The sequence below is a fragment of the Lissotriton helveticus genome, chromosome 6, assembly GCF_964261635.1.
Source record: "Lissotriton helveticus chromosome 6, aLisHel1.1, whole genome shotgun sequence".
Taxonomy (NCBI): Eukaryota; Metazoa; Chordata; class Amphibia; order Caudata; family Salamandridae; genus Lissotriton; species Lissotriton helveticus.
Window position 1 is genome coordinate 491,941,985 of NC_136067.1, and position 27,117 is coordinate 491,969,101.

General features: G+C 47.3%; 1 protein-coding gene across 1 annotated transcript in view; it reads right to left on the reverse strand.

Moving 5' to 3' along the window:
* ELOVL5 (ELOVL fatty acid elongase 5) overlaps positions 1 to 26,869 on the reverse strand; it is a 517,949-nt gene extending 491,080 nt beyond the window's left edge. The window contains exons 1-2 of the mRNA XM_078647945.1: positions 26,626 to 26,869; positions 22,386 to 22,452 (exon numbers count right to left, since the gene is read on the reverse strand). Coding sequence (XP_078504071.1) covers positions 22,386 to 22,443 — 58 coding nt within the window. The 5' untranslated portion in view covers positions 22,444 to 22,452; positions 26,626 to 26,869. The remainder of the gene's footprint in view (positions 1 to 22,385; positions 22,453 to 26,625) is intronic.
* Between the last annotated feature and the right edge of the window lie 248 nt (positions 26,870 to 27,117).

Consider the following 27,117-nt stretch of genomic DNA (forward strand, 5'->3'; position numbering starts at 1 on the left):
TGGAAGTGGCTCCGTGGGCAGAGATTGTGAGGATCGCCTCAAGTGCAAATGCGAGGCACAGCTTAAAAGGAAAACTCATCGAGAGGAGCTCCAAAGGCGGGGTGAGCGAACCGCTTGGAAAATATATGTGTGGAATGAATTATCTGCAACTTTTGACGAGAGAATCCTCGTGAGGAGCCGGCCTGAGGAACTGTGAGAAGAGTCTCCTCAGGCGTGGTGCGCAGTCGCGGTACGTTACGTGACGCTTACGACGCCACTTTGAGAGGGGAAATTGACCGGTCTAGTTCTTTTGTACTCGCACTTATAGCTTGCGTGCAACGCGAAAAGGAAGCCTTTTTAGTGGAATGTAAAATAAAAACAAACGATGGACGATTAATACAAACGAAGATTTATCGGAGAAATTGTGAAAGCATCGAAACAATAAATATATGAACTGTGTAACACCACAATACTGTATGATCATTAAAAAGACTAAATAACATTGATACAACAGTCTAGTTAAGTAAGGACTACTTTATAGCAGGCACTGTTGGTAGCAAGAGAACATGGCAACTGGCAACGCTTACAATCTGCAACCACCAGAACCATTTATAAAGGATGCTGGTGCTCCAGCAATAAAATGGAAAGAGTGGAAAGAGTATTTTAGCAATTACATAACCACATTTGAGAAGGAGGATGAACCAATGAAACCTGAAGAAAAGAAAAAGATTTTATTGCACTGCCTTGGTGCTGGAGGATTAAAGGTGTACAATAACATTACAAACAAAACACATGATGGGGTTGATAGGAATGTATATGATGATGCTATGGAGGATTTGGATTGTTATTATAAACCAACGGTGTGTGTTGTAGTCCATAGATACAAAATCTACAGAAGGAAACAGGGTAAGGATGAAAGCATAGATGATTATGTGGCTGCATTAAAAAACTTGGCACTATCATTCAAATTTGAAAATATGCATGATGATCTCATAAGGGACCAAATTGTCATGTGTGCTGCAAATCCTAACATACAAGATGCTCTGTGGGCAAAAGGTGGGAAACTTCTACAACAGGTTATAGATATTGTCAAAAAAGCAGAGCTAACTGGTAAGTACCTTGGCCCAAGTAGGGACCCCTAGTTCCGGTCAGGGCGACGGAATAACCCTCTGAGATAACCCCTGCTCACCCTCTAGGTAGCATGGCGCGAGCAGTCTAGGCTAAACTCGGAGGCAATGTGGATAACATTTGCACTTAACACAACAGTAATTCCCAATCCACCACAAACTGAGACCACACAGGTAAGTATATATAAAATATAACTTTATCTAGTTTCAGCATGTAAAGGAAGCAGTTGCATGATAATCACTTCTTTAGAACACATAGCATTTCTAGCGTAAAGGTTGCACGTAATTCTCTAGGATGGTACTTGTAAATAGGCAGTTCTGGTCATTCAAAACAATAGTCTCAGGTTCCAAATCATAAAATGGTCTCTAGTCCCTTAAATCAGCTCTTAAGAAAATATGGCCACTGATTTATAACTGTGAGGCTCTCAACATGAGCAAAGGAAACAAGGCCCACGTGTACTTGTATCTGTGGGCTTCATGCGCTGTTTAAACTCCCTCGCGAGGCCCAGGGACTCTTTCTCGTCCCCGGGGCAGCCTCGCGTCTTCCTGGGACTCAGGCGCACCACTGCGCACCAGCCGTGCAGACTGCACGCGTCCCCGCCCCGGCCGGTCCCCTTTCCTCTCCCGCCCGCTCTCGACAATCCAACGAGCGGCGGGGGAGGCGGTGAAGCTCACCTGATGGAGGGACGGCTGGCCAGGGGTGCGGGACGCTTCCAGGTCCCTCGGCGGGGTCAGAGCTCTTCCCCGGTCCCGGCGGTGATTTTGGGCAAATCTTCGGCACCTCCCGCAGCTTCAGCGGAGGCAGCCAATCACAGCACACCACAGCTGATGACGCTGCGCCGCGCGGGCCAATCCCGTCGCGGCGTTAGTGAGGGGGCTCGGCTCCCTCAGCCAATGGGGTCGCGGCGGCTTCGTTCTTCGCCGCGGCAGCTCCTGGACCTTGGAGCAAGTCGCGGGGGGGTTTTCCTGGCCCCGGGCCGCGGTGGTGATTTGGCGGCAAAGGGTTTTCAAGGGCGCTGGTCCCGACTAGACCCCCCTCTCGACCTTGCCACCACCTGGGAGCAGATTTCACGAGGGGAGGCTCCACAAGCCTCCAACCCTCACGGTTAATGTGCCGATGAGCACACCGATCCCTTCCTCACGCTCCGCAGTTTAGCACCACGCGTCTCGGGTCCCAACAGCACGATTTTCCAGCCGTTTTCTGGGATAGCTTTAGGAACCTTTAGTCCTGGGTTCCCAACAGGAGGCCAGCTCTTCTCAGGCCCTTGGAGATTCAGTTGTAGACACAGCACACAGCAGAGTCTTGGCAGTTTCAAGTAGGCAGGGTCACAGCACACAGCAAAGTCCCTTTTCTTCTCCTCAGCTTCCAGGTAGACAGTAGAACAGGTCAGCCCTTAGAGCACACAGCAAGGCAGTCTTCCTTTTGTTCCCTAGCTGTCCTCCTTCCAGCCGAGGTTCCTTCTTGGTTGCAGAATTTCAGAATCTAACTCTGCAGACAGGGGTCCTGTCCTTATACCCCCCAATGTCTTTGAAGTTCTTTGTGCATGGAGGCCCTGGGTCCAGTCTAAACCAGTTCTGGGGGTTGCGGAGCACTGAGGTGTCTCTGGTTTTCTTCTTCCTGTCAGCTTCAGGGCCAGTGGTGTCAGTTGACCACCAGGAGAGAGCTAATGTGGGGGGAGGTAGGCAGGCGCAGCCCAGCACTTATCTGGCATTCCTTCCTCCCTCCTCCCAGGCAGGCAGATGTGCCCTTTCATCCCCGGGATGGCTCCGACCCTCTCCTCTGGGGCTCTGCAGCCCCTCCCTGTCACATCCAGACCAGGCAGACATTCCACAAACCCAGGCACACAGAAAGGTTTAGACAAGAGAACAGCCACTTTCTAAAAGTGCTATTCTCCAACACAGGATTCAAAAACACCCTTCACTAAAAGATGTGTCATTAAATTCTGAGTCCAGGGATATCTTTCACTTATGTCCCATCTTGTTCCTATGGGGAGATAGGCTGGTATCACATGGGCCCAGCCCCCCTCCATGTTACTCTATGGAGCAAGATAGCCTTACAGCAGTGAGCACACAAAATGGCTGCAGCCCACTACCAGAGCATAGTACCTGCACTAGCACATGCTCTACCTTATCCATACACTGCACCCTGCCCAGGGGGGTACCTTGAGCCTTCCATAGGGGTGACTGATGTGCACAGACAGGGAAGGATTAGGCCTAGCCAGTGGGGACACTGGCCAGGCTGACATGGCAGTCACTGACTGCACACAGGCTCTGCGCTGGCAGGCCTGAGTCACCATTTTAAAGCTACTCATGTGGGTGGCGCAATCTGCGCTGCAGGCCCACTAGTAGCATTTGTCATCACCAGCCCTGGCACACACAGTGCCCTCTACTAGGGACTTCGTGGTGATACAAATATGCCAATTAGGTATACTCAATCAATATCACAATTTACAGAAGGAGCACTTACACTCTGACACTGATCAGCAGTGGCAGAGTGTCCAAAACATCTAAATCAGCAAAAACGAAATCCAGCACAGCATCAAAACACATGAGTCAGAGGCAAAATATGGGGGAAGAATCACGCCAAAAGGTGTCAGGTCTAACACGTGTCCCCTCCAGCTGAAAGTGGGGAGAACTACCCAACCTCTTGGGAGTCCTCATCACTAAGGCGGAAGAATCTGGACAGACCGTCAGCATTGGCGTGTTCTGTACCAGGGCGGTGCTCTACCGTAAAATCCATCCCCTGTAGGGAAATGGACCACCTCAACAATTTTGGATTCTCACCCCTCATCTGCATTAACCATCTGAGGGGCCTGTGGTCGGTCTGAACACGGAAGTGAGTCCCAAACAGGTAGGGCCTCAGCTTCTTCAGAGCCCAGACCACAGCGAAAGCTTCTCTTTCAATGGCACTCCATTTTTGTTCCCTGGGGATTAGCCTCCGGCTAATGAAAGCCACAGGTTGGTCTCCTCCCTCATCATTGATCTGTGAGATTACTGCTCCCACGCCTTGCTCTGAAGCGTCAGTTTGCACAATGAACTCACTGGAAAAGTCAGGTGCCTTAAGCACCGGTGCTGTGCACATGGCAGTTTTGAGGGTGTCAAAAGCAATTTGACAGGCCTCAGTCCAATTCACTTTCCTGGGCTGATTTCTAGATGTCAGCTCTGTCAAAGGGGCCACAATGGTGCCATAGCCTTTGACAAACCGTCTGTAATACCCGGTGAGACCCAAAAAGGCTCTCACCTCAGTCTGGGTCTTGGGGGGTTCCCAAGCCAGAATGGTATCAATTTTTGCCTGTAGGGGCGCCACCTTGCCGCTCCCCACCTGGTGTCCCAGGTACACCACAGATCCCTGCCCTATCTGGCATTTACTGGCCTTGATAGTGAGGCCTGCCTTCTGCAGAGCCTTCAACACTTCAGTGAGGTGTTGCAGGTGTTCCTCCCAAGTGGAGCTGAACACCGCAATGTCATCCAGGTAGGCTGCGCTGAATTGCTCCAGCCCTGCCAGTACCTGGTTGACCAATCTCTGAAATGTGGCGGGGGCATTTTTCAACCCAAAGGGCATGACACGAAACTGGAAGTGTCCTTCTGGCGTTGAAAATGCTGACCTCTCCTTTGCCCCGTCAGTTAAGGCAATCTGCCAGTACCCTGAAGTCAAATCAAAAGTACTCAGGTACTGGGCAGCTCCCAACCGATCCACCAGCTCATCAGCTCTGGGGATGGGGTGCGCGTCAGTCTTCGTGACCGCATTGAGCCCACGGTAGTCCACGCAGAACCGAAGTTCTGGGGGGCCACCGGGGGTAGCAGCTTTCTTAGGCACTAAGACCACTGGGCTAGCCCAGGGGCTGCTGGAGGGCTCAATAACCCCAAGCGCCAACATCTTGGAAACTTCTTCCTTGATGCTAGCTCTGACCTTGTCAGCCACCCTGTAAAACTTCTGTTTCACAGGCATGCTGTCTCCAGTGTCCACGTCGTGGACGCACCACTTGGTGACACCTGGGGTCACGGAGAACAGTGGGGCGAACTGACCCAAGACTTGGCGACAGTCCTCCTGCTGTTCTGGGGTCAGGGTGGGGGAGAGGACCACACCATCCACTGACCCATCTTGCTCCTTGACTGCCAGGAGGTCAGGGAGAGGATCACTATCCTCCTCCCCTCCAACATCTGTAGCCATGAGCATAGTCACTTCAGTTCTTTCAAAGTGGGGTTTGAGGCGGTTCACATGTAGCACTCTCAGTGGCTGCCTGGGAGTCTTCAGGTTAACCAAATAGGTAACCTCGCTCTTGCGCTCCACCACCTCATATGGGCCAGACCACTTGTCACGGAGCGCACAAGGCTCCACTGGCGCCATCACCCACACCTTCTGACCAGGTTGGAACTCAACCAGAGAAGTGTTCTGGTCATACCACCTCTTCATTTCCTCCTGGCTAGCCTCCAGGTTCTCTTGAGCGAGCTTCCGGAAGCGCTTGGTCTGGTTGCGGATGGCCAGCACATAGCTGAACACATCCTGAGGGGTTTTCCCACGGGATTTCTCCCACCCCTCCTTCACCAGAGCCAGAGGCCCTCTGACAGGGTGGCCATACAGCAACTCAAAGGGACTGAACCCTAAGGATTTCTGAGGCACCTCCCTGTAGGCAAACAACAGGCATGGCAACAAGACATCCCATTTCCGCCTCATGGGCTCCTCCAGGCCCATGATCATGCCCTTCAATGTGCGGTTGAATCTCTCAACCAAACCATTTCCTTGAGGGTGGTAAGGAGTGGTGAATTTGTATGTCACCCCACACTCACTCCACAGGGACTTCATATATTTAGAAATGAAGTTTGTCCCGCGGTCCGAAACGACCTCCTTCGGAAATCCCACCCGGGAAAAGATCCCCATCAGGGCACGGCCCACCACTGGGGCGGTGACTGTCCTGAGCGGAAGGGCTTCCGGGTACCGAGTGGCATGGTCCACCAAGACCAGGATAAACCTGTTGCCTAGGGCTGTCCTGTGATCCAGGGGCCCCACGATGTCAATGCCCACCCGCTCAAAAGGGGTGCTCACCACGGGAAAGGGTTGGAGGGGTGCCACGCGCTTCCCTCCACTCTTGCCACTGGCCTGACAAGTCTGACAAGACTTACAAAAGGCAGAGACGTGCGTCTTCATCTGGGGCCAGTAGAAATGGGTGACAAGCCTGTGATAGGCCTTGTCTTGCCCCAGATGTCCTGCGAGAGGCACGTCATGAGCCAGACCCAGTAGGAAGTTCCTGAAGCGCTCCGGTACCACCAGCACACGGGCTGCGCCGGGCTCAGCGAACTTAGGCTCACTATAAAGTAAGTCATCCTCCCAATAGATCAAATGCTCCTTGGACCCCAGGCCGGCGGCCGGGTCTGCAGCCTGCTGCCGCACGCCAATGAGAGAAGGGCACTCCTTCTGAGCCTGGCAGAATTCCTCCCTGGAGGGACCACCCTCTTGCTGCCACTGGGACAGCTCAGGCAATTCCCCTAGTTCGGCCACCTGCTCCCCTGTAGGTTCCAGGGCATCCCCTTCCGGGTCTGCCTCCTCCTGGACCGTGGGAACAGTGGGGGCCGGTTTCCCGCACCCTCTACCCCTTCCTCTCTTGGCAGGTCCCTGGGCCATTGTTCCAGGCTCCAGCTCTGTTAGACCGCCCTCTCTTGCTGTCATTGCACGGGTGGACACACAGATCCACGCAGGCAAACCCAACATCTCCAAGTGAGTCCTGTGCTCCACCTCGTTCCATGGGGAGCTCTCCAGGTCATTACCTAATAGACAATCTACAGGCAAGGCATCACTTACAACAATCTCCAAAATACCGGAGACTCCTCCCCATTCAAATGGAACTTTCGCCAGCCTGCAGTAGCGCACTGAACTGTCAGCTGCCACCACAGGCCGGAGTACCTGGGGAACAATTTGCTCTTCAGACACCCACTGACACCTAACCGATGTCACGCTGGCCCCTGTGTCTCTCAGAGCCTCCACCACCTGTCCATTGATGGTCACCTTCTGCCCGTATTTCTTAGTATTTTGGGGCAGCAAGGTTTCCTGGACCATCTCTTGGTCTCCTAGAGAGACAAGGGTCATCAATGCTAACCCCTCCTCCCCACTAGAAATCAAATCCCCTCCCAAAGCTACACTGGCTATCGCCGGAGCTGGAGCTGGAGCACCAGTGGGTGCAGATTTCTTCTTTGGACAGTTTGGAGCAATGTGCCCCACCTCCCTACATGCATAGCAAGTGAGGGTCTTCTTGTCCTGCGGGCCCTTATGGGGCCAGGACTTCTTAGACTTGGGGGGTTGAGACACCTTCTCTTGGGAACTACTTTGGGGCCCTTTAGAAGACTCCTTTTGATTACCCGTGTCCCCCCCACTCTTCTGCTGGGGACCCTGTCCACCTTTGGCTGGGGTACTTACCACCCCCTTGTGGACCCTGGTGCTAGTCCACCGGTCCGCCTCTTTAGCAAGCTCACTGGGATCAGTTAACTTACTATCCTAAAGATGCTGGCGCAGCTCTGGGACACACAAACTACTTAAGTGCTCCCTACTAATCAAGTGACACAACCCCACATAATCAGTAACTTTGCTGCCCTTCATCCAACCTTCCAGTGCACGCGTGTACATACTCACACACTCCACCCAAGTACTTGAATCAAGCTTCTTGAAGTTCCTAAACTTCTGGCGGTACTGTTCAGCAGTGAGCCCATACCTGAGGCACAAAGCCTCCTTCATGGCGGAGTAGGACAAAGCATCCTTTGCTTCTAAGGGTGCCAAAACATCCCTCCCAGAGGCCTCAAAATGCTTCCACAATCCTGCTCCCCAATTCTTCTCAGGCACCTCATTCATCTTTAAGGCAAGTTCATACGCTCTGAACCACGCATAAATATCCTCACCCCTCTGATAATTCTGTACCAGATCCTTTGGTATGTATACCTTACCCGCCTGTACTGGTTGTGCGCTGCCACCATTAGAACTGGACCCCCTCTCTTTATATTTGAAATCCAATTCCTTCATGCTCCTCTCATGAGCCAATTGGAGCTTCTTCTCCTCTTGAGCGAGCGCCTGCCTTCTCTCCTGCGCCGCTCTCTCCTGCGCCTCTTTCTCAACTTCTAGGCGCAGTCTCTTCTCTTCGGCTTCCGCTTTGAGCTTCAAAAGCTCAATCTCATGGGCCCTAGCTCTCTGATTCTCCTCCAACTCCTCTGGAGAAATCATCCTACTGGAGTGGGTGCTGCCGGCCCTAGACGCTGGCTTCGCCACTGGCAATTCACTGGGCAAAAACCCAATCTCCTGTGCGCCACCCTCTTCAATAGTAGCTTCTGGGTCACCATGTTTGGCCTCCCACCAGGCCCTCAGAGCTGTCCGTAGCTCTTCCTTGTTTGCGCCGCCCCTTACTGGGCATTCAAGCTGTCTGCAGAATTTTCTCAGTTGCCCCTTGTTATAGGTGAGCAACTCCTGGATTTCAAATTCCACTTCCCCTTCTGCGTTCATGCTTTGCGCGTTCTGAGACATGGTACCTCCTACCCTTTTTCAACTAAAAAGGTTTCACCAAAAAGCAAAAAAATCCTGCGCAACCTGTTCCGCTAAACTAGACTAGTGATGTACAAGAAATCACTGCAGGTCAAGTGCAATTATTAGTTCAAAATCCCACCGCGAGCCACCAATGTTAGAACCGGGAGTCTCTGGTTGGCAAAGGTAAGTACCTTGGCCCAAGTAGGGACCCCTAGTTCCGGTCAGGGCGATGGAATAACCCTCTGAGATAACCCCTGCTCACCCTCTAGGTAGCATGGCGCGAGCAGTCTAGGCTAAACTCGGAGGCAATGTGGATAACATTTGCACTTAACACAACAGTAATTCCCAATCCACCACAAACTGAGACCACACAGGTAAGTATATATAAAATATAACTTTATCTAGTTTCAGCATGTAAAGGAAGCAGTTGCATGATAATCACTTCTTTAGAACACATAGCATTTCTAGCGTAAAGGTTGCACGTAATTCTCTTGGATGGTACTTGTAAATAGGCAGTTCTGGTCATTCAAAACAATAGTCTCAGGTTCCAAATCATAAAATGGTCTCTAGTCCCTTAAATCAGCTCTTAAGAAAATATGGCCACTGATTTATAACTGTGAGGCTCTCAACATGAGCAAAGAAAACAAGGCCCACGTGTACTTGTATCTGTGGGCTTCATGCGCTGTTTAAACTCCCTCGCGAGGCCCAGGGACTCTTTCTCGTCCCCGGGGCAGCCTCGCGTCTTCCTGGGACTCAGGCGCACCACTGCGCACCAGCCGTGCAGACTGCACGCGTCCCCGCCCCGGCCGGTCCCCTTTTCTCTCCCGCCCGCTCTCGACAATCCAACGAGCGGCGGGGGAGGCGGTGAAGCTCACCTGATGGAGGGACGGCTGGCCAGGGGTGCGGGACGCTTCCAGGTCCCTCGGCGGGGTCAGAGCTCTTCCCCGGTCCCGGCGGTGATTTTGGGCAAATCTTCGGCACCTCCCGCAGCTTCAGCGGAGGCAGCCAATCACGGCACACCACAGCTGATGACGCTGCGCCGCGCGGGCCAATCCCGTCGCGGCGTTAGTGAGGGGGCTCGGCTCCCTCAGCCAATGGGGTCGCGGCGGCTTCGTTCTTCGCCGCGGCAGCTCCTGGACCTCGGAGCAAGTCGCGGGGGGGTTTTCCTGGCCCCGGGCCGCGGTGGTGATTTGGCGGCAAAGGGTTTTCAAGGGCGCTGGTCCCGACTAGACCCCCCTCTCGACCTTGCCACCACCTGGGAGCAGATTTCACGAGGGGAGGCTCCACAAGCCTCCAACCCTCACGGTTAATGTGCCGATGAGCACACCGATCCCTTCCTCACGCTCCGCAGTTTAGCACCACGCGTCTCGGGTCCCAACAGCACGATTTTCCAGCCGTTTTCTGGGATAGCTTTAGGAACCTTTAGTCCTGGGTTCCCAACAGGAGGCCAGCTCTTCTCAGGCCCTTGGAGATTCAGTTGTAGACACAGCACACAGCAGAGTCTTGGCAGTTTCAAGTAGGCAGGGTCACAGCACACAGCAAAGTCCCTTTTCTTCTCCTCAGCTTCCAGGTAGACAGTAGAACAGGTCAGCCCTTAGAGCACACAGCAAGGCAGTCTTCCTTTTGTTCCCTAGCTGTCCTCCTTCCAGCCGAGGTTCCTTCTTGGTTGCAGAATATCAGAATCTAACTCTCTGCAGACAGGGGTCCTGTCCTTATACCCCCAATGTCTTTGAAGTTCTTTGTGCATGGAGGCCCTGGGTCCAGTCCAAACCAGTTCTGGGGGTTGCGGAGCACTGAGGTGTCTCTGGTTTTCTTCTTCCTGTCAGCTTCAGGGCCAGTGGTGTCAGTTGACCACCAGGAGAGAGCTAATGTGGGGGGAGGTAGGCAGGCGCAGCCCAGCACTTATCTGGCATTCCTTCCTCCCTCCTCCCAGGCAGGCAGATGTGCCCTTTCATCCCCGGGATGGCTCCGACCCTCTCCTCTGGGGCTCTGCAGCCCCTCCCTGTCACATCCAGACCAGGCAGACATTCCACAAACCCAGGCACACAGAAAGGTTTAGACAAGAGAACAGCCACTTTCTAAAAGTGCTATTCTCCAACACAGGATTCAAAAACACCCTTCACTAAAAGATGTGTCATTAAATTCTGAGTCCAGCGATATCTTTCACTTATGTCCCATCTTGTTCCTATGGGGAGATAGGCTGGTATCACATGGGCCCAGCCCCCCTCCATGTTACTCTATGGAGCAAGATAGCCTTACAGCAGTGAGCACACAAAATGGCTGCAGCCCACTACCAGAGCATAGTACCTGCACTAGCACATGCTCTACCTTATCCATACACTGCACCCTGCCCAGGGGGGTACCTTGAGCCTTCCATAGGGGTGACTGATGTGCACAGACAGGGAAGGATTAGGCCTAGCCAGTGGGGACACTGGCCAGGCTGACATGGCAGTCACTGACTGCACACAGGCTCTGCGCTGGCAGGCCTGAGTCACCATTTTAAAGCTACTCATGTGGGTGGCACAATCTGCGCTGCAGGCCCACTAGTAGCATTTGTCATCACCAGCCCTGGCACACACAGTGCCCTCTACTAGGGACTTCGTGGTGATACAAATATGCCAATTAGGTATACTCAATCAATATCACAATTTACAGAAGGAGCACTTACACTCTGACACTGATCAGCAGTGGCAGAGTGTCCAAAACATCTAAATCAGCAAAAACGAAATCCAGCACAGCATCAAAACACATGAGTCAGAGGCAAAATATGGGGGAAGAATCACGCCAAAAGGTGTCAGGTCTAACAACTACTTTATAGCAGGCACTGTTGGTAGCAAGAGAACATGGCAACTGGCAACGCTTACAATCTGCAACCACCAGAACCATTTATAAAGGATGCTGGTGCTCCAGCAATAAAATGGAAAGAGTGGAAAGAGTATTTTAGCAATTACATAACCACATTTGAGAAGGAGGATGAACCAATGAAACCTGAAGAAAAGAAAAAGATTTTATTGCACTGCCTTGGTGCTGGAGGATTAAAGGTGTACAATAACATTACAAACAAAACACATGATGGGGTTGATAGGAATGTATATGATGATGCTATGGAGGATTTGGATTGTTATTATAAACCAACGGTGTGTGTTGTAGTCCATAGATACAAAATCTACAGAAGGAAACAGGGTAAGGATGAAAGCATAGATGATTATGTGGCTGCATTAAAAAACTTGGCACTATCATTCAAATTTGAAAATATGCATGATGATCTCATAAGGGACCAAATTGTCATGTGTGCTGCAAATCCTAACATACAAGATGCTCTGTGGGCAAAAGGTGGGAAACTTCTACAACAGGTTATAGATATTGTCAAAAAAGCAGAGCTAACTGGACGATGTGCAAAGGAAGTTATCCATGAAAACAAAAATAAAAATGATGAAACAAATGAGGTAGCAAAAGTAAGTGGAACAAGGAAAAAGGTTACAAATTACAAGAGCAAAGGAATGGAAAGTCAAAGACCCAGCAGTAAAGGGAGAACATATGAAGAATTAAGATGTTATCGTTGCAGCAGCAACAAGCATTTGGCTAACAACTGGAATTGTCCGGCTAGGAATAACAACTGTGGCAAAGGTGGTCTGATTGGACATTTCCAAAAGGCTTGCAGAAGAAGAGGTAAAGCTAATGTAAAGTATGTTCAGGAAGAAAAGGAGGAGGAGACAAACTCTTCTGATGAGTCTGAATACAATATGTGTACTAAATGTAACAGAAGTAACTGAAAATAAGAAAGAAGATAATAACAATAAGAAGAAACCTGTGCGCAAGGTGGAAACAGGGGGAGTAAAGATTGAGATAATTGCTGACTCTGGTTCTCCGTGCACCATTGTTAACCGTGAACTGTGGAAAAATAAATTTCTTAGTGTATTGGGAAAAAAATGGGAGAAACCTGACATAACATTGAAAACTTTCACTGGCGAACCAATTGAACTGGTCGGTTTCAGGGAACTAACTTTCACATTTAAGGAAAGAGAAATGAACAGCAAATTATATGTCGCAGCCACTGGTCCGTCTGTATTAGGATGGAAAGATCAGGGAAAGCTCAGCATTACCCTTAACCCTAACAGCTCAGAGCCAGTTCTTGTAATGCAACAGGACACTTTACTTGATAGAGACCTTATGGAAAGATTCCCAAGTGTATTTAATGGTAAGATCGGTAAGTTGAAGGGCTTTCAACACAAAATAAAACTAAAAGAGGATGCCATCCCTTGTTTACATAAAGTCAGGCACATACCCTTAACACTAAGGGAGGAGGTTAGGGAAGAGATCAACAAATTACTGGAAGCTGACATTATTGAGCCAACGGAATCTGCAGAGTGGGTCACACGTTTGGTGGTCGCAAGGAGGACCAATGGCAAACTGAGACTGTGCATGGACTTGCGAGACCTAAATAAAAATATAGTTGTAGACCAATACCCCCCACCCTAGAATTGGGAAAATGTTGTCCCTCACCAAGGGAATGAGTGTGTTCTCTACAATTGATCTGGCCGCAGCATACCATCAGGTACCATTAAATATGGAAAGCAGACACCTCACAACGTTCATCTCGCCTTTTGGGTGTTTCAGCGTCTGCTGCAGCGTTATTTCAAAGACTAATACAGGAACTTTTTAAAGGAGTCAGGAACATACTCATCTTCCAGGATGACATCTTGGTGATGGGTAAAGATCAGACAGACCATGATAACAGATTTTTACAGGTACTAAAGAAATTGGAGAAATGTGGTATGACTGCTGAATACAAAAAATGCAAATTCAGTAAAAATAGAGTAAAGACGCACCTGTACCTGTAAACAAAGAGGAACTTAGAGCACTCTTAGGTCTGGTAGAGTCCTACTCTAAATTTGTAAAAGACTTTTCAGCAAAGACATACAATATTAGAACACTTTTGAAAAACAAAAGCAAATTCGAGTGGACACAAGAGTGCGAGAAGAGTTTCAAAAGACTGAAGAAAGAAATTTGCGAGGCACCACCCCTACAAGGATTTGATGGTAATCTGGGTTTCGCAATCACCACTGATGCGAGTGGGAAAGGAATTGGAGCTGTACTCACGCAAATAAAAAGCTCAGGTAAGGAGGTATTTGCTTCTCGTTCATTAACAGCGACAGAGGAAAGATACTCTGTAATTGAACGGGAGGCACTGGCATGTGTGTGGGGAATTGAACATTTCCGTCAGTACATTTGGGGCAAGAAAATCATTCTGCGATGCGATCACAAACCTCTAACTAAAGTGCTAACTGTGAAAGGGTTGTACAGTGCGTCACCCAGGTTGGCACCCCTATCCATAAGGCTTTTAGATTACAACTAAGAAGTACAGTACTTGCCGGGAGTTAAAAACGTGGTGGTAGATTTTCTTAGTAGATTGCCTTTACAAAATGTGGAGAAAGAAGTAAAGGAAGAAGAATTGTGTGTTGCAAGTATCAGCGAGGAATTCCCAACTATTCTGAAAGATGAGTGGACCCAAGGTTGTCTTAAGGACAAGACATTACAAAAAGTATGTGAACTCATTGTAAAGGGTTGACCAAGGAAGAAATGTCAAGAAGCTGAATAAAGAACATTTTGGGAATTGAGAAATGAGCTATCCGTGGAAGACAACGTCATTTTAAGACAAGGGAAAGTTATACCACCCAAGATGCTAAGAGAGAGAATTAAAAGAAAATATGCCATGAGGGACATTTGGGCATAAACAAAACCAAACAAAGAATAAAATGTTGGTATTGGTGGCCAGGCTGCGATATAGAGAGCTGTAAGAGACTGCATCGAATGTGAAAATTCGGATAAGACACAAACAACCCTCCGACCACCTCTGCAACCATTGGCTTGCCCAAACATGCCATGGGAAAGGGTTGGTGTGGATATAACTGGACCAATAAAATGGCAGGATGAGCCATATACTGGTGTTAGTGGATCACTTTTCAAAGTGGCCAGAAATAAAAGTATGTAGGAAAGTGGAAACAAGTGATCTAATGACATTCATGGAGGATGTATTCACTAGGGAAGGAATCCCTAAAACCATTGTTAGCGATAATGGTAGCCAATTCACTTCGGACACATTTAAAAGGTTTGTGGAAAGGAATGGCATCACCCACAAAACAACCTCGGTCTATCATCCGGCTGGTAATGGAGCTGTTGAAAGATTTAATAGGGTGATAAAAGGAACCATCCAATTAGCTAACAACAATGGTAAATGTTGGAGAAAAGAAGTGAACAAAATGATTTGGGGGTACAGAATTACTCCCAGTGAAAAAACGTTAGTGAGCCCATTTGAAGTTATGAGAGGGAGAACCCCCATTTCAAAAGACAATATTGGATGGCTCAAGTCGGCGAGAGTAACGGAATGGTCTGTGGAAACTATTAGGAAAAGGATCAAAGAAGCACAAGCAGCATACAAGGAAAAATACGACATAAGCAAAAGCTGCAAAGAGGTCAGCATCAAAGTTGGAGACAAAGTGAGAATTAAAAAAAGTGGTCATGTTGTCAAGGGGGAAAATAGGTTTACGGCACCTTTAGATGTCGTTAAAGTTTTTTGTAACTCGGCCTTACTCAGTGATGGAAGAGTGTGGCACGCTTCTAAAATATCTGTGTGTCACGGATCAGAAGTAAAAGAAAAAAAGGGATGGAACAAAGAACCGTGAACGAAGGACACAACTCAAAATGGTTGGAATATGAGGAAGACGAGTCTGAGCAGGAGGATAATTGCACTGATACACCATTGGAGAACTATGATACCAGTATGGGCCTAACCGTGAGTTCTTTGAATCTATTGGCGAGTACAAGAATCTTAGCTCAGATGCATCCGTTGTATCACAGGACAATTTGGACACAAGTACTACAGAAAATGAACAAGAGAAATCGGAGAGTGAGGATGTGGAGTGTAATCTCAAATCAAAAGAGACAAAAAACTATTTATATTCTGGTGATGGCCCCAGATAGACCCAGGGAGTATGTCTATCAGTGATGCTGGCGAAGCAAGGGCTAGCACAAGTAGCTTTGGCCGCATTCTCGGCAAACCCAGCAAATACAAAGACTTTGTTTGTGATTAGCTCTTTTAGTTTCATTACAGCTTCACTTGTAGTAAGTTTTTAACTTTATGTTCTTTAGGGAAGGAGATGTGTTAGGACTTAGCCCTTTCTTCCTTTCCCTCACCCTCCCCTGCGCGTGCTGTTTCCCTGCGCGCTATTGGTTAGGTGTGAGCTGGAATGTTGACAGCTGTGTGTTCTATAGTGACAGTTGACAACAGTTTGGTCAGTTGAGTGAGTTCCCTTCCAGGCGACAGAAGCTTATGGTGTGTTGTCTTGTACCTAATAAATAATTCATACAACCGCCGGTTTCCAGAGTCCTACTTTACAATCTTGCATAGTATTCTTGAAGTAGAGTAAGTGCGGCGTTAAACCCAGACAATCTTCATTTATACACATAATTTGGAGTGGCTCACCCTTCCACCTTTCTGAAGAAGAAATGAGGATATTGTGGCTTTCAAAGGTAGTCCACTTCGTAAAGGATCAGGTAAGATAACGAGATATGGTAAGATAATGTAATAATAACATTTATTGAAGAACACCTCATCCATCAACAGCTCAGGAGCAACTGACTCAGACCACTTCATCTACAACATTCTATGTTCTACCTCCTATGCATACAATCCTTAACGGGGAACACATGCTGAAGACATCGCACATACTCCTTATGTACAACACATGCAAGTTTATAATTTTATCGATCCCCTGTGATGTGCACTACAGAGCTGCAAACACTTAGCGTTCCTGACTTTTGCATCCCTAATCACCACAGCGCATTAAGGTGTGGAAAGAGGGTAAAAGTGTTTGTAGATACACAGGGAACAGAAAGTATTTTTTGGAAACAGTGCCTGGCAGGGATTCCACTACAAATGTATTTTATTTATTTTATTTATTTATTTTGAAAGTTTTATATAGCGCGAACATGACCACCGAGGATATCAGAGCGCTTTACATATTATGCATCATAAGGGTATTTTACTGATTATGCAACAAAGGGTATAAACATACAAAACAGAATAGACAAATCGACAGAATCAAAGTCTAAAATTGACAAACAAAAAGTAGACACACCAACAGGCAAAATCACAGTCTAGAATTGTCCGACCTAATTGTGAACCAGGTGGTTGAGCCAGAAACAACTGGTATGGACCCCGAATCAGATGCAGGAGCCATGCTAAGGCAGAAATGTCTTCATCAGGAGCCCTTTGACTTCTTTTTTGAAGAAGACAGTAGAAGGGTTCACCCTGACTTCGGGGGGAAGGGAGTTCCAGATCCTCTGAGCCACCCCAGAGAAGACTTGGTTACAGGTCCTTTTTTCTTGACTTTTTGAGGTTTAAGCTAAAGCGTGTTGGTGCTTCTGGAGGCTCTAGAACCACAAGAAAGTTCCAGTTTCTGCGCAAGTTACAGCAGGGTCTTGAAGTGGATGGCTTTGTGAGCCATGCATGCAATTTTTAACTGTATCCGAGCTTCATAAGGAAGCCAATTCAGTTCCCGCAAGTCCAGAGATATGTGGTGGTATTTCTTTGTACCAGTTAAAAGCCTAGCAACTGAACTGAGGGTAGCTCTAAGAGGAGCGGTCTTCACTCTAGGCAGGCCACAAAGTGTTGCACTACCATAGTCAAGCTTTGAGATCACCAATGCTTGTACTGCAACCTTGAGGTGATGAGCAGGGAGGAAGGGTTTGAGTTTCCTAAGAAAACTGAATTGAATGTTCGCTCCTTTGGTGATGTGCTTCTGCATGTTCAGTCTTTTGTCTAGAATGCTACCCAGAGATGATACAGAGTCCACGAGGTGTGGACTGCAGTTAAGAGCAGTCAGCGGATTCAACCATTGTTCCATGACGAGGGATTGGTTGTGGGGTGAGATCAGTAGGAATTCCGTTTTAAGAGCATGAAGCTTCAGGTGATTGCGTGTCAGCCAGCTTTGTGTTTCCAGCAGGACTGAGTTGAGGGACTTGACGTCTTCGGGGGGAGGTGATCTTCGGGTATAGTTGGGTTTCATCCGCATGCCTAATATAGGAAATGATGGATGATTTTTAAATTTCCGTCAGAGGCTCCATGAACAGGTTAAAGAGCATGGGGACAATGCTGAACCTTGTGGAATACCCAAGGTGACTGGTGCAGGGAGGAACAAGGAATGGCCCACCTTGAAACATTGGGATCTCTTCTTGAGGAACGAAGAGAACCAGCTGAAAACCGGCCTGGACAGCCCCATCCTGTGTTCTATGTCAATTAGGTGATCATGTTTGACAGTGTGAAATGCTGACGAAAGGTCGAGAAGGATCAGTATGCACGACTCGCTGTGATCCAGCATTCTAAGCGCATCATCCACGATGTGTATTAGCGCCGACTCTGTGCTATGACCTTGGAGGAAACCAGATTGGCATTGGTCCAGGAGTTCGAAATGGTCAATGTGATGACAAAGTTGGGCGAGCACACATTTTTCCAAACGTTTTGCCAAGGTGGGGATGTTAGTGATTGGTCGAAAGTTGAGAAGGTTAGTGGGATCCTCATTTGGTTTCTTTAGGATCGGGGTAACCTGACCTGATTTAAGTCAATCCTGAATAGCACAAATGGTCACTTGATGTCCCAATGAACTGCATTTCTATTTATGCAAATTTAGTGCTGAAGTGAAAGGTTATGCTTTGAAGCACTGCCACTTTGGGTTAAAAAGCACAGAATCTGACCCACTAGACAGCAATCGTGCATCTCCAAAAGAATCTGTAGAGATATGGTGCATTATGAGCAGCAGAAGCAAACGTGGTCCAACCCCAGCAACACATACCCACCCCGCCCCTTCTGGTCTGTACTGGACCAAGATCCCTGTAAAGTATTGCTTTAAGTTTCCCTGTCCCTGCCAGTCAGACTTTGACCACTGATCTGCTGAACACATCTGCTCGCACCCAAACAGAAAATGTTACCAAATTTTAAGAAGTTCAAAAGTCTCAGAATCTGGAAAGATCATTGTTACATGTCTGCTTCCACTAAATGTATGTCAGGGTTATGCCAGAGTATAGAATACATAACATGGGGACACCATGTCAGCCTGCAGTAATTGGTACATGTGCTTTTAAGGAGGGGTTGGTGGCTTGAAGAGTCACTGGAGTACATACGTTTTATGTGTATAGTACTCTGCTGAGCTTTATTTAACAATGCTGTTGCTAGGTAAAATTCTAATCATTATTAATGTGAAAATACACAGTGAAAAGACGACTGATACTTCACTTTCTTTTACAAAACACCACAACACCTTCTTTGAGATGGGTTTCATATGTTCTGAAAGGAGCATTAACTGAAGAGCTGGAGAGGAAACTGCGACTCCTGCAAGTGCCCAGGGACTGCATGTACCTTTAACCTAATTTTCATGTTACTATTTGAAGAGCTGGCGCTGTTTTGCATCACATTATTCTAGTCCTCTCAGAAGCAGTCTCGAGTTGAGAAAGAAAACAGGGCCAGAGCCGCTGGTGGTTAAGGCACACTGCAGGGCTATGGTTCCGTACTGACTCAGTGTGGATTTGTTTCAGTAAAATGTGAGTTTAAGTAAGGAGGGGTAATGATGAATTCTCCTGCTGAGTTTGCAAATGCACACGTACAGCGGGGTCTTGAAGTGGATGGCTTTGTGAGACATGCATGCAATTTTTAACTACATCCGAGCTTTATAAGGAAACCAAATTAGTTCCCGCAAGTCCGGAGATATGTGGTAGTATTTCTTTGTACCAGTTAAAAGCCTAGCAGCGGAACTGAGGGTAGGCCTAAGAGGAGCAGTCTTTACTCTAGGCAGGCCACAAAGTATTGCACTACCATAGTCAAGCTTTGAGATCACTAATGCTTGTACTGCAACCTTGAGGTCATGAGCAAGGAGGAAGGGTTTGAGTTTCCTAAGAAAACTGAGTTGAAAGTTCGCTCCTTAGGTGGGGGAACTGATGTGCTTCTGCATGTTCAGGCTTTTGTCTAGAATGATACCCAGATATGATGCCGAGTCCACGAGGTGTGGACTGCAGTTAAGAGCAGTCAGCTGAGTCAACCATTGTTCCATGATGAGGGATTGGTTGTGGGGTGAGATCAGTAGGAATTCCGTTTTAAGAGCATGAAGCTTCAGGTGATTGCGTGTCAGCCAGCTTTGTGTTTCCAGCAGGACTGATTTGAGGGACTGGATGCCTTCGGGGGAGGTGATCTTCAGGTATAGTTGGGTATCATCCGCATACATATGATAGCGAATGATGGATGATTTTTAAATTTCCATCAGAGGCTCCATGAACAGTTTAAAGAGCATGGGGGACAATGCTGAAACTTGTGGATCACCCATGGTGACTGGTGCAGGGAGGGACAAGGAATGGCCCACCTTGAAACATTGGGATCTCTTCTTGAGGAACGAAGAGAACCAGCTGAAAACCGGCCCAGACAGCCCCATCCTGTGTTCTAGGTCAATTAGGTGATCATGTTTGACAGTGTGAAATGCTGACGAAAGGTCGAGAAGGATCAGTATGTACGACTCACTGTGATACAGCATTCTAAGCGCATCATCCACGATGTGTATTAGCGCCGACTCTGTGCTATGACCTGGGAGGAAACCAGATTGGCATTGGTCCAGGAGTTGGAAATGGTCAATGTGATGACAAAGTTGGGCGAGCACACATTTTTCCAAAAGTTTTGCCAAGGTGGGGAGGTTAGTGATTGGTCGAAAGTTAAGAAGGTCAGTGGGATCCTCACTTGGTTTCTTTAGGATCAGGGTAACCTGACCTGATTTAAGGCAATCCGGAATAGCATAAATGGTCACTTGATGTCCGAATGAACTGCATTTCTATTTATGCAAATTTAGGAGCCTATTAAGATTACGTTTTTTCCGCATCCTCCGGGCCGTCGGAAGCCACCGCCGGCCCGGAGGATGCGGAAAAACTGCAGCGGACCCACCAAAGACCCACCGCCACATTAGGATGGCTGGTGGGTCATGGTTTCTGTCCGCAGCTTTTCCGCCGCGGTTGGCTTACAACCGCGGCGGAAAAGCTCTAATATGGTGGCGGTGTCTCTCAGACACCGCCAGCCATATTAGGATGGGCTTTAAAAAATGCTTTTCCGCGGCGGGTTTTCCGCCGTGGAAAAGCATGTGGAACTTCACTGCGGGGGCCCGTTGCGGGCCCCCTTGGTTAAGGGGGGGTGGGGGAGCACATGGGGGGTACCTATGGTACCCCCCTGCATTTGTTGCAGAAATCGGAAGGCACTGCACGGTGCCTGCCGTTTTCTGCATACAAATGCAATGTATGCATTTTTACCATTGCGGCGGGTGCAGCTTGAAGCCGCACCCTCCGCAATGGTAAAAATAGAGGATGTGACCGCCAGGGTGGCGGTCACATCCTAATTGGACAGGAGGGAACTCCGCAGGCCATGCGGAGGTTCCCTCCTCCTCTATGGTCGCGGACGGACTCAAGTCCGTCCGCGATCATAATGGGCCCCTTAGTGCTGAAGTGGAAGGTTATGCTTTAAAGCACTGAAACTTTGGGTGAAAAAGCACAGAATCTGACCCACTAGACAGCAATCATGCATCTCCAAAAGAATCTGTAGAGATATGGTGAATTATGAGCAGCAGAATTAAACGTGGTCCAACCCCAGCAACACACACCCACCCCTCCCCACCCCTTCTGGTCTGTGCTGGACCAAGATCCCGGCAAAGTATTGCTTTAAGTTTCTCTGTCCCTGTCAGGCAGACTTTGACCACTGATCTGCTGAACACATCTGCTCGCACCGCACAGAAAATTTTGCCAAATTTTGAGAAGTCGAAAAGTCTCAGAATCTGGAAAGATCATTGATACAGGTCTGCTTCCACTAAATGTATGTCAGGGTTATGCCAGAGTATACAATATATAACATGGGGACACCATGTCAACCTGCAGTAATTGGTACGTGTGCTTTTAAGGAGGGGTTGGTGGCTTGAAGAGCCACTGGAGTACATACGTTTTATGTGTGTAGCACTCTGCTGATCTTTATTTAACAATGCTGTTGCTAGGTAAAATGCTAATCATTATTCATGTGCAAATACACAGTGAAAAGACGACTGATACTTCACTTTCTCTTACAAAACACCACAACACCTTCTTCGAGATGGGTTTCATATGTTCTGAAGGAGCATTAACTGAAGAGTTGGAGAGGAAACCGCGACTCCTGCAAGGGCCCAGGGACTGCATGTACCTTTAACCTAATTTTCATGTTACTGTTTGAAGAGCTGGCGCTGTTTTGCATCACATTATTCTAGTCCTCTCAGAAGCAGTCTCGGGTTGAGAAAGAAAACAGGGCCAGGGCCGCTGGTGCTTAAGGCACACTGCAGGGCTATGGTTACGTACTGACTCGGTGTGGATTTGTTTCAGTAAAATGTGAGTTAAAGTAAGCAGGAGTAATGATGACTGTTCCTGCTGAGTTGGCAAATGCACACGTTCTTTCAAAAGAAAGTCTCATGCTACGTGTTATTATATTTATGTTTGTTTACATTACACATGGATGCGCTGAGGCAAAATCTGAAAAATAAGTATATTGGTAAATAGCCGAGTCCAATATGCTGAATAAAGTCTGTGTGTTAAGAATTACAATGTTCACTTTTAATTAATAGCCAGTGAGCAAATTTTAATTCACTAGCTCAACTTAAAATCGTCAGCACTGATGATCCAAACAATGAATTATTTTATTCATTAACGGTGAGGATATAGCTTGAAAAAAGGATTACCTCTTGGTCCAAGCAAATCGTCTATGTAATTGTTCATTGCTTTATTCAGGCCCTCCATTATTGAAATCTGTGAGAAGATGGAAAAAAGGTAAATATTCGGTAAGCATAAAAAGAGAATGCAGAGCTACAACACAGAAAAAATCCTAAGTCTGTCAAACAAACATATTCTCTGCACATAATCAAACACAATAAAAGTGTCGGTGACGCCCTGCTTCATAATGACACCAGCACATACAATTCGAGAGGTAACATCTGATCTTGTCATTCATATGTTAGTAATCAGGGCACATGCTTGTGTTGTGATGCGTGTGCTTAGTCAACATCAAACAAGAACCTGCTTAGGAGCCCGTATGTCAGTCACCAGACTGCATGTACCCTGTGTCCCTTGCAAAAAGGACAGTGGAGAGGATGAATGCTCTCGGGTGTACCCCCGCCTCTGATCATCTTTCTTCCTGTCTACTCCCCTCCTCCCCCATGTAGTGAGGAATGGTGACTCCACGGCCAAAGCACAGGTAACAGGCAAAGGAGGGGCACTTTTGCCAGCAATATCACGCCCAATCTTCAGCACAACAACGGAAAGTCTAGACTTTATTTTAAAGACGGATGCTAAATTAGTCATAGAGGAACCAGGATATCGCATGTTAATTCCAGCATTACCATTTGCACACGTTGTGTGATCTTTGACAAACCATTTTACTACTCAGGATAAAGATTATAGTATCGAATAAACTTGTGTGCTCGAAAGTACTAAATAAAAACGTAATTCATAACTTGACAAGTACATCTTAGCATTGCTGCTTATCATTACTCCAACAAAGAAAGCCCAAGAGTGTATATTATTATTGTGTGGTAAATAAAGGGCGAATATTAGTAAATAAAGGGGTTGAAGTTGATGGACAGGAAATGACAATGGTGCTTTCGCAGCAGTACATAAAATATAATGAGTGAGATGTAGACGTCGATAAAAAAAAATCTTATTTGCAGCAGCCCCGGTTCTAAAGGGTGGGTCAGGCCCTCCCAAGTTAGCCCCGTGGCCCATTCACACGCATAAAACATGTTTTGTGCTTTTACTTGATGGAAACAATCATACGTGCTCTGCAGCCGAGCAATCAAACCCTAATTATGTAACTTTAATGTACAACGTCCATGCCTTGGGCTATTTTAAGTGTGCGGGGCAGGGATGAGGTCACAAGGGATGGTTGCTATTACTGTGAATGTGTAAACGGAAGGGATACTTCAAACAACTCCACTGTGTCGAGACCGCAAGCTCCAGTCACGCAGTAATTAAGAGATGAAAAAAGTTTTATGTCAGAAACAGTGTGAAGTATATTGCCATTGCAAGAAAAGTAAGTCAAAATGCCATTAGAATCAGATGATACATCTTAGTAGTGTTTTATTTTATTTCTGCTGTGATGCAATTCCTTACTTATAGCTGGGATCACTGAAATTATTTATGTGGTTGAGAAAACCAGATTATGCGGTTGGGTTGACTAAATTATGTGGCAAGAAAAAGCAAATTACACAGTGTAGTGTTGTACATTTTGTAATATTACTTCATTCTTTTTACATGTTAACACCGTCTTGGCAAATGTTACACCTCGTTAGTACCAGTTTAACGCTAAAATGCAGCAATAGGCAACTGAAAGGTGACTGACCATCAGCCTCTGCGAAGGGTCTCCACTGCAAAGCAACACATGTTTTACTAACTTTTGATCAGTTTGAACCAGAAACATTTTTTCTCTTAGCATCAGCAAAGTATGCAGCAGATGAATTATGTGAAAAAATAAGGCAAATCTCTAATTATGCGGAAGATTCTTTACCCTCAGAATCACATATTTCCAGTGGCCCTGCTTACAGCAGTATATTAAGCAATAAAATGGTGACAATGGCAAGGTTTTTACTATTAAGTGAAGTTTCACTAATACAACACAGATACAGAATGGGAAGGAGCAGTGCAAGTGCCTATAGTCTAAAGAAAAGCATGGGAAATATGTGCTACCACTGTTCTGTCTACTCTAATTCTCCCGAAGTACTCGCAGAAGGTGGAACTTGTAATAAATGAATGTTGCAGAGTCCACTTGATAGGTTAAGATCCTTTATTGCAGGTTCCTTCCAGGTTAGACAGACAGGTTAAGATTGTAGGTAGACAGAGAGAAACCCCACCAGGAGCTCGCTGTTGGTAGCTCAGCCTCAGGTGACCAACTGCCACAACAGGGAATAGAAAGGTACAGTCAGCTAGAGAGACTCCTTGGCATTCTATGATCATTAGTATAATAGTATTGTCTAGCCAGAGAGGAACAGTGAAGATAGTATTTACTACAGAACTCTCCGACATAAATAGAAGGAACTTAAAGAAAATACTCCACGTTGGGGTACTAGTGACTTCATTTATTCTCTACCAACAAATTCTCTCATTTTGTCATATAAATAGACAGAAATTGATTACAACCAGGGCCACTGGACTTATGTGATTATGCAGCCGCATTTTCCACATATTTATGGATTTGATACATTAGCTACATAATCCATCTTCTGCAGCATCATTTGAAATTTTTAACAAAAAAACTCATAAAAGGATCAAATGTTACTAAAATTGTGGTGATGTGTTGCACAGTGGAAGGCCCTTCACATAGGTTTACTCGTCACTACTGGGGAGAAACATTTATACACAGAGGGATAACGTGCAAAAAATGACACAATAGTGAAGTAATACTACCCTGCATTACACTGTACAATTTAGTCAACCCCTCTGCATAATTTATTCCTCCACTGTTGCATAATTCCAGAAGGTCTGATTATTGTACTTGTGCTCTTTATGTCCTAAACTTATAACAGAGAGAAGGGTGAGGTGGGGAGATGTGATGGCGGAGCAGAGAGTTGAGAGGGTAATTGGGTTAATAAGGAGGAGGCAAGACGGAGGGTAGTGAGAACAAAAGGATAACTGATGGGGAGAGAGGAGGGCAAATTGGACAGAGAAGAGTGAGAGGAGGGCGAGGAACAGAGAAAAGGGTGAGGAAAAGAGAGATGGGTTAAGTGGAGAGAGAAGGGTGAGGTGGAGAGAGAAGGGTGAGGTGGAGAGAGAAGGGTGAGGTGGGAATAGAAGTGTGAATTCTTGTCAGAGTAACTTGAGCCACAGTGAGAGGATCGCGAGGTCAGGAGAGCGAGAAAGTATGACAAGGTGGAAAGAGAGGAGGGTGAGGTGAGAGGTAAATTAAAGGGAAGTGGAGAAAGTGATGGGACGTACGGAAACAGGTGGCTAAGATGGAGAGAGAGTTTGGATGATGTAAGGAGAGAAGAGAGTGGGGTGGGATGAAGTAGAGGGTGGAGTTAGCAGGACAGCAAAGTGAAATGGAGAGAAAGAAGGGTGAAGTTGGAAGAGAGGGAGTGACACGGAGAGAAAGGAATGCGAGGTAGAGACAGCATAAGAGATCAAACCTGTAGGTTTAAACTTCTAGAAATGCTCAGTCAAAACTAGCAGTCAGAACCCGGTAATAGGTACTGTATGCAGCTCACAACCGTACAAGACCATCCAACATGCACAGACCCAGCTCACAGACACCTGTGGGTCTCTGGACAACCCCGTTTATCTTTATGGCCTACCCATTCTTCTTCTTGGCCTACCCAGAACCCAAATTCTGGAGCCGGGCCTGCAGTTGCAGTCGACTGAGTGACATGCGGACGGCCAGACTAATCTAATTAGAGGACAAACATCTGTAGTCGGGGCAGTCAATTCTAACGGCAACTTATTTGGACAAGCTATGGGAATACCAAGTTATTTGCATCGCCGCAAATAACATCACGAGCCAGTTCAGGAGTCAAAGTGCAAGTGCTGAGTAGCGAGTGCAGGGAGCGTGGGAACAAGTGACAAAATTAGATTTCAGAACTGATATCTTTAAGGTAAACCGTAGGTAGCAACAAGGCAAGTGAGGGGTAACACTATTACCCAATATCTCAGGATACTTGTCTTGTGCAGACAGCACATACGGTGGCTAATATTTGATGCGGTTTAAACTGTCTACGCCCTTGGGTTGGAGATTCCCACTTGTTACTGAGGAAATGTGGCCTCGAACACACAGGGACACAAATAACTGGGATAAGAGCTGCAAGATGAGCCAGACCTGGGCTGACACCCATCAACGGGGCGCTACTGGCATCCTTTGCAGAGGGGACACACATGCTCAGCATCACCAGGGCCGCGTCCTCCACACCCCCTTCAAGTAAAAATAAATATGTCACTTACCAGACAGCAGCAAAGAAAGGAGACACGAGGAGCGGCAGGAGGTAAAGAAAAAATAAGAAGAAAAAAAGCACGACCCAGGGACGGAGAGGAGGGAGCGGTCCCGTTAGAGCAGTGTACAGATAACCGCCCTTCTGAATACAGCTCTTCCTCCTCTCAAGCAGTTGCCGGCCGCAGCTAGGAAAAGCTGCCGGTGCGCCTGTCAATCGTCTCGCAGGACCCCTCCCACCATCTTTGCCTTTTGTCCAATAGGAGGCGCAGTAGCGTCGCCGCGTGACTCGCGGGGTGAGTGCTGGCCCTCGAGTTGATTGGCTGAGGTCAGGTGGGGTGTTCAGTGTGGAGGCGGTGGGGGTCGAAACTCTGGAAGGAAACGAAGGGAGGCTGAAAGCCTAACGAGGCGAGTTAGATTTCGAGGTGTAGACTTCTCTTGTTACCTCGGTGGCCGTGACGTTCCTTAGAAGCTGTTGTACGTGATGGAGCAAAAATACTGTTTAA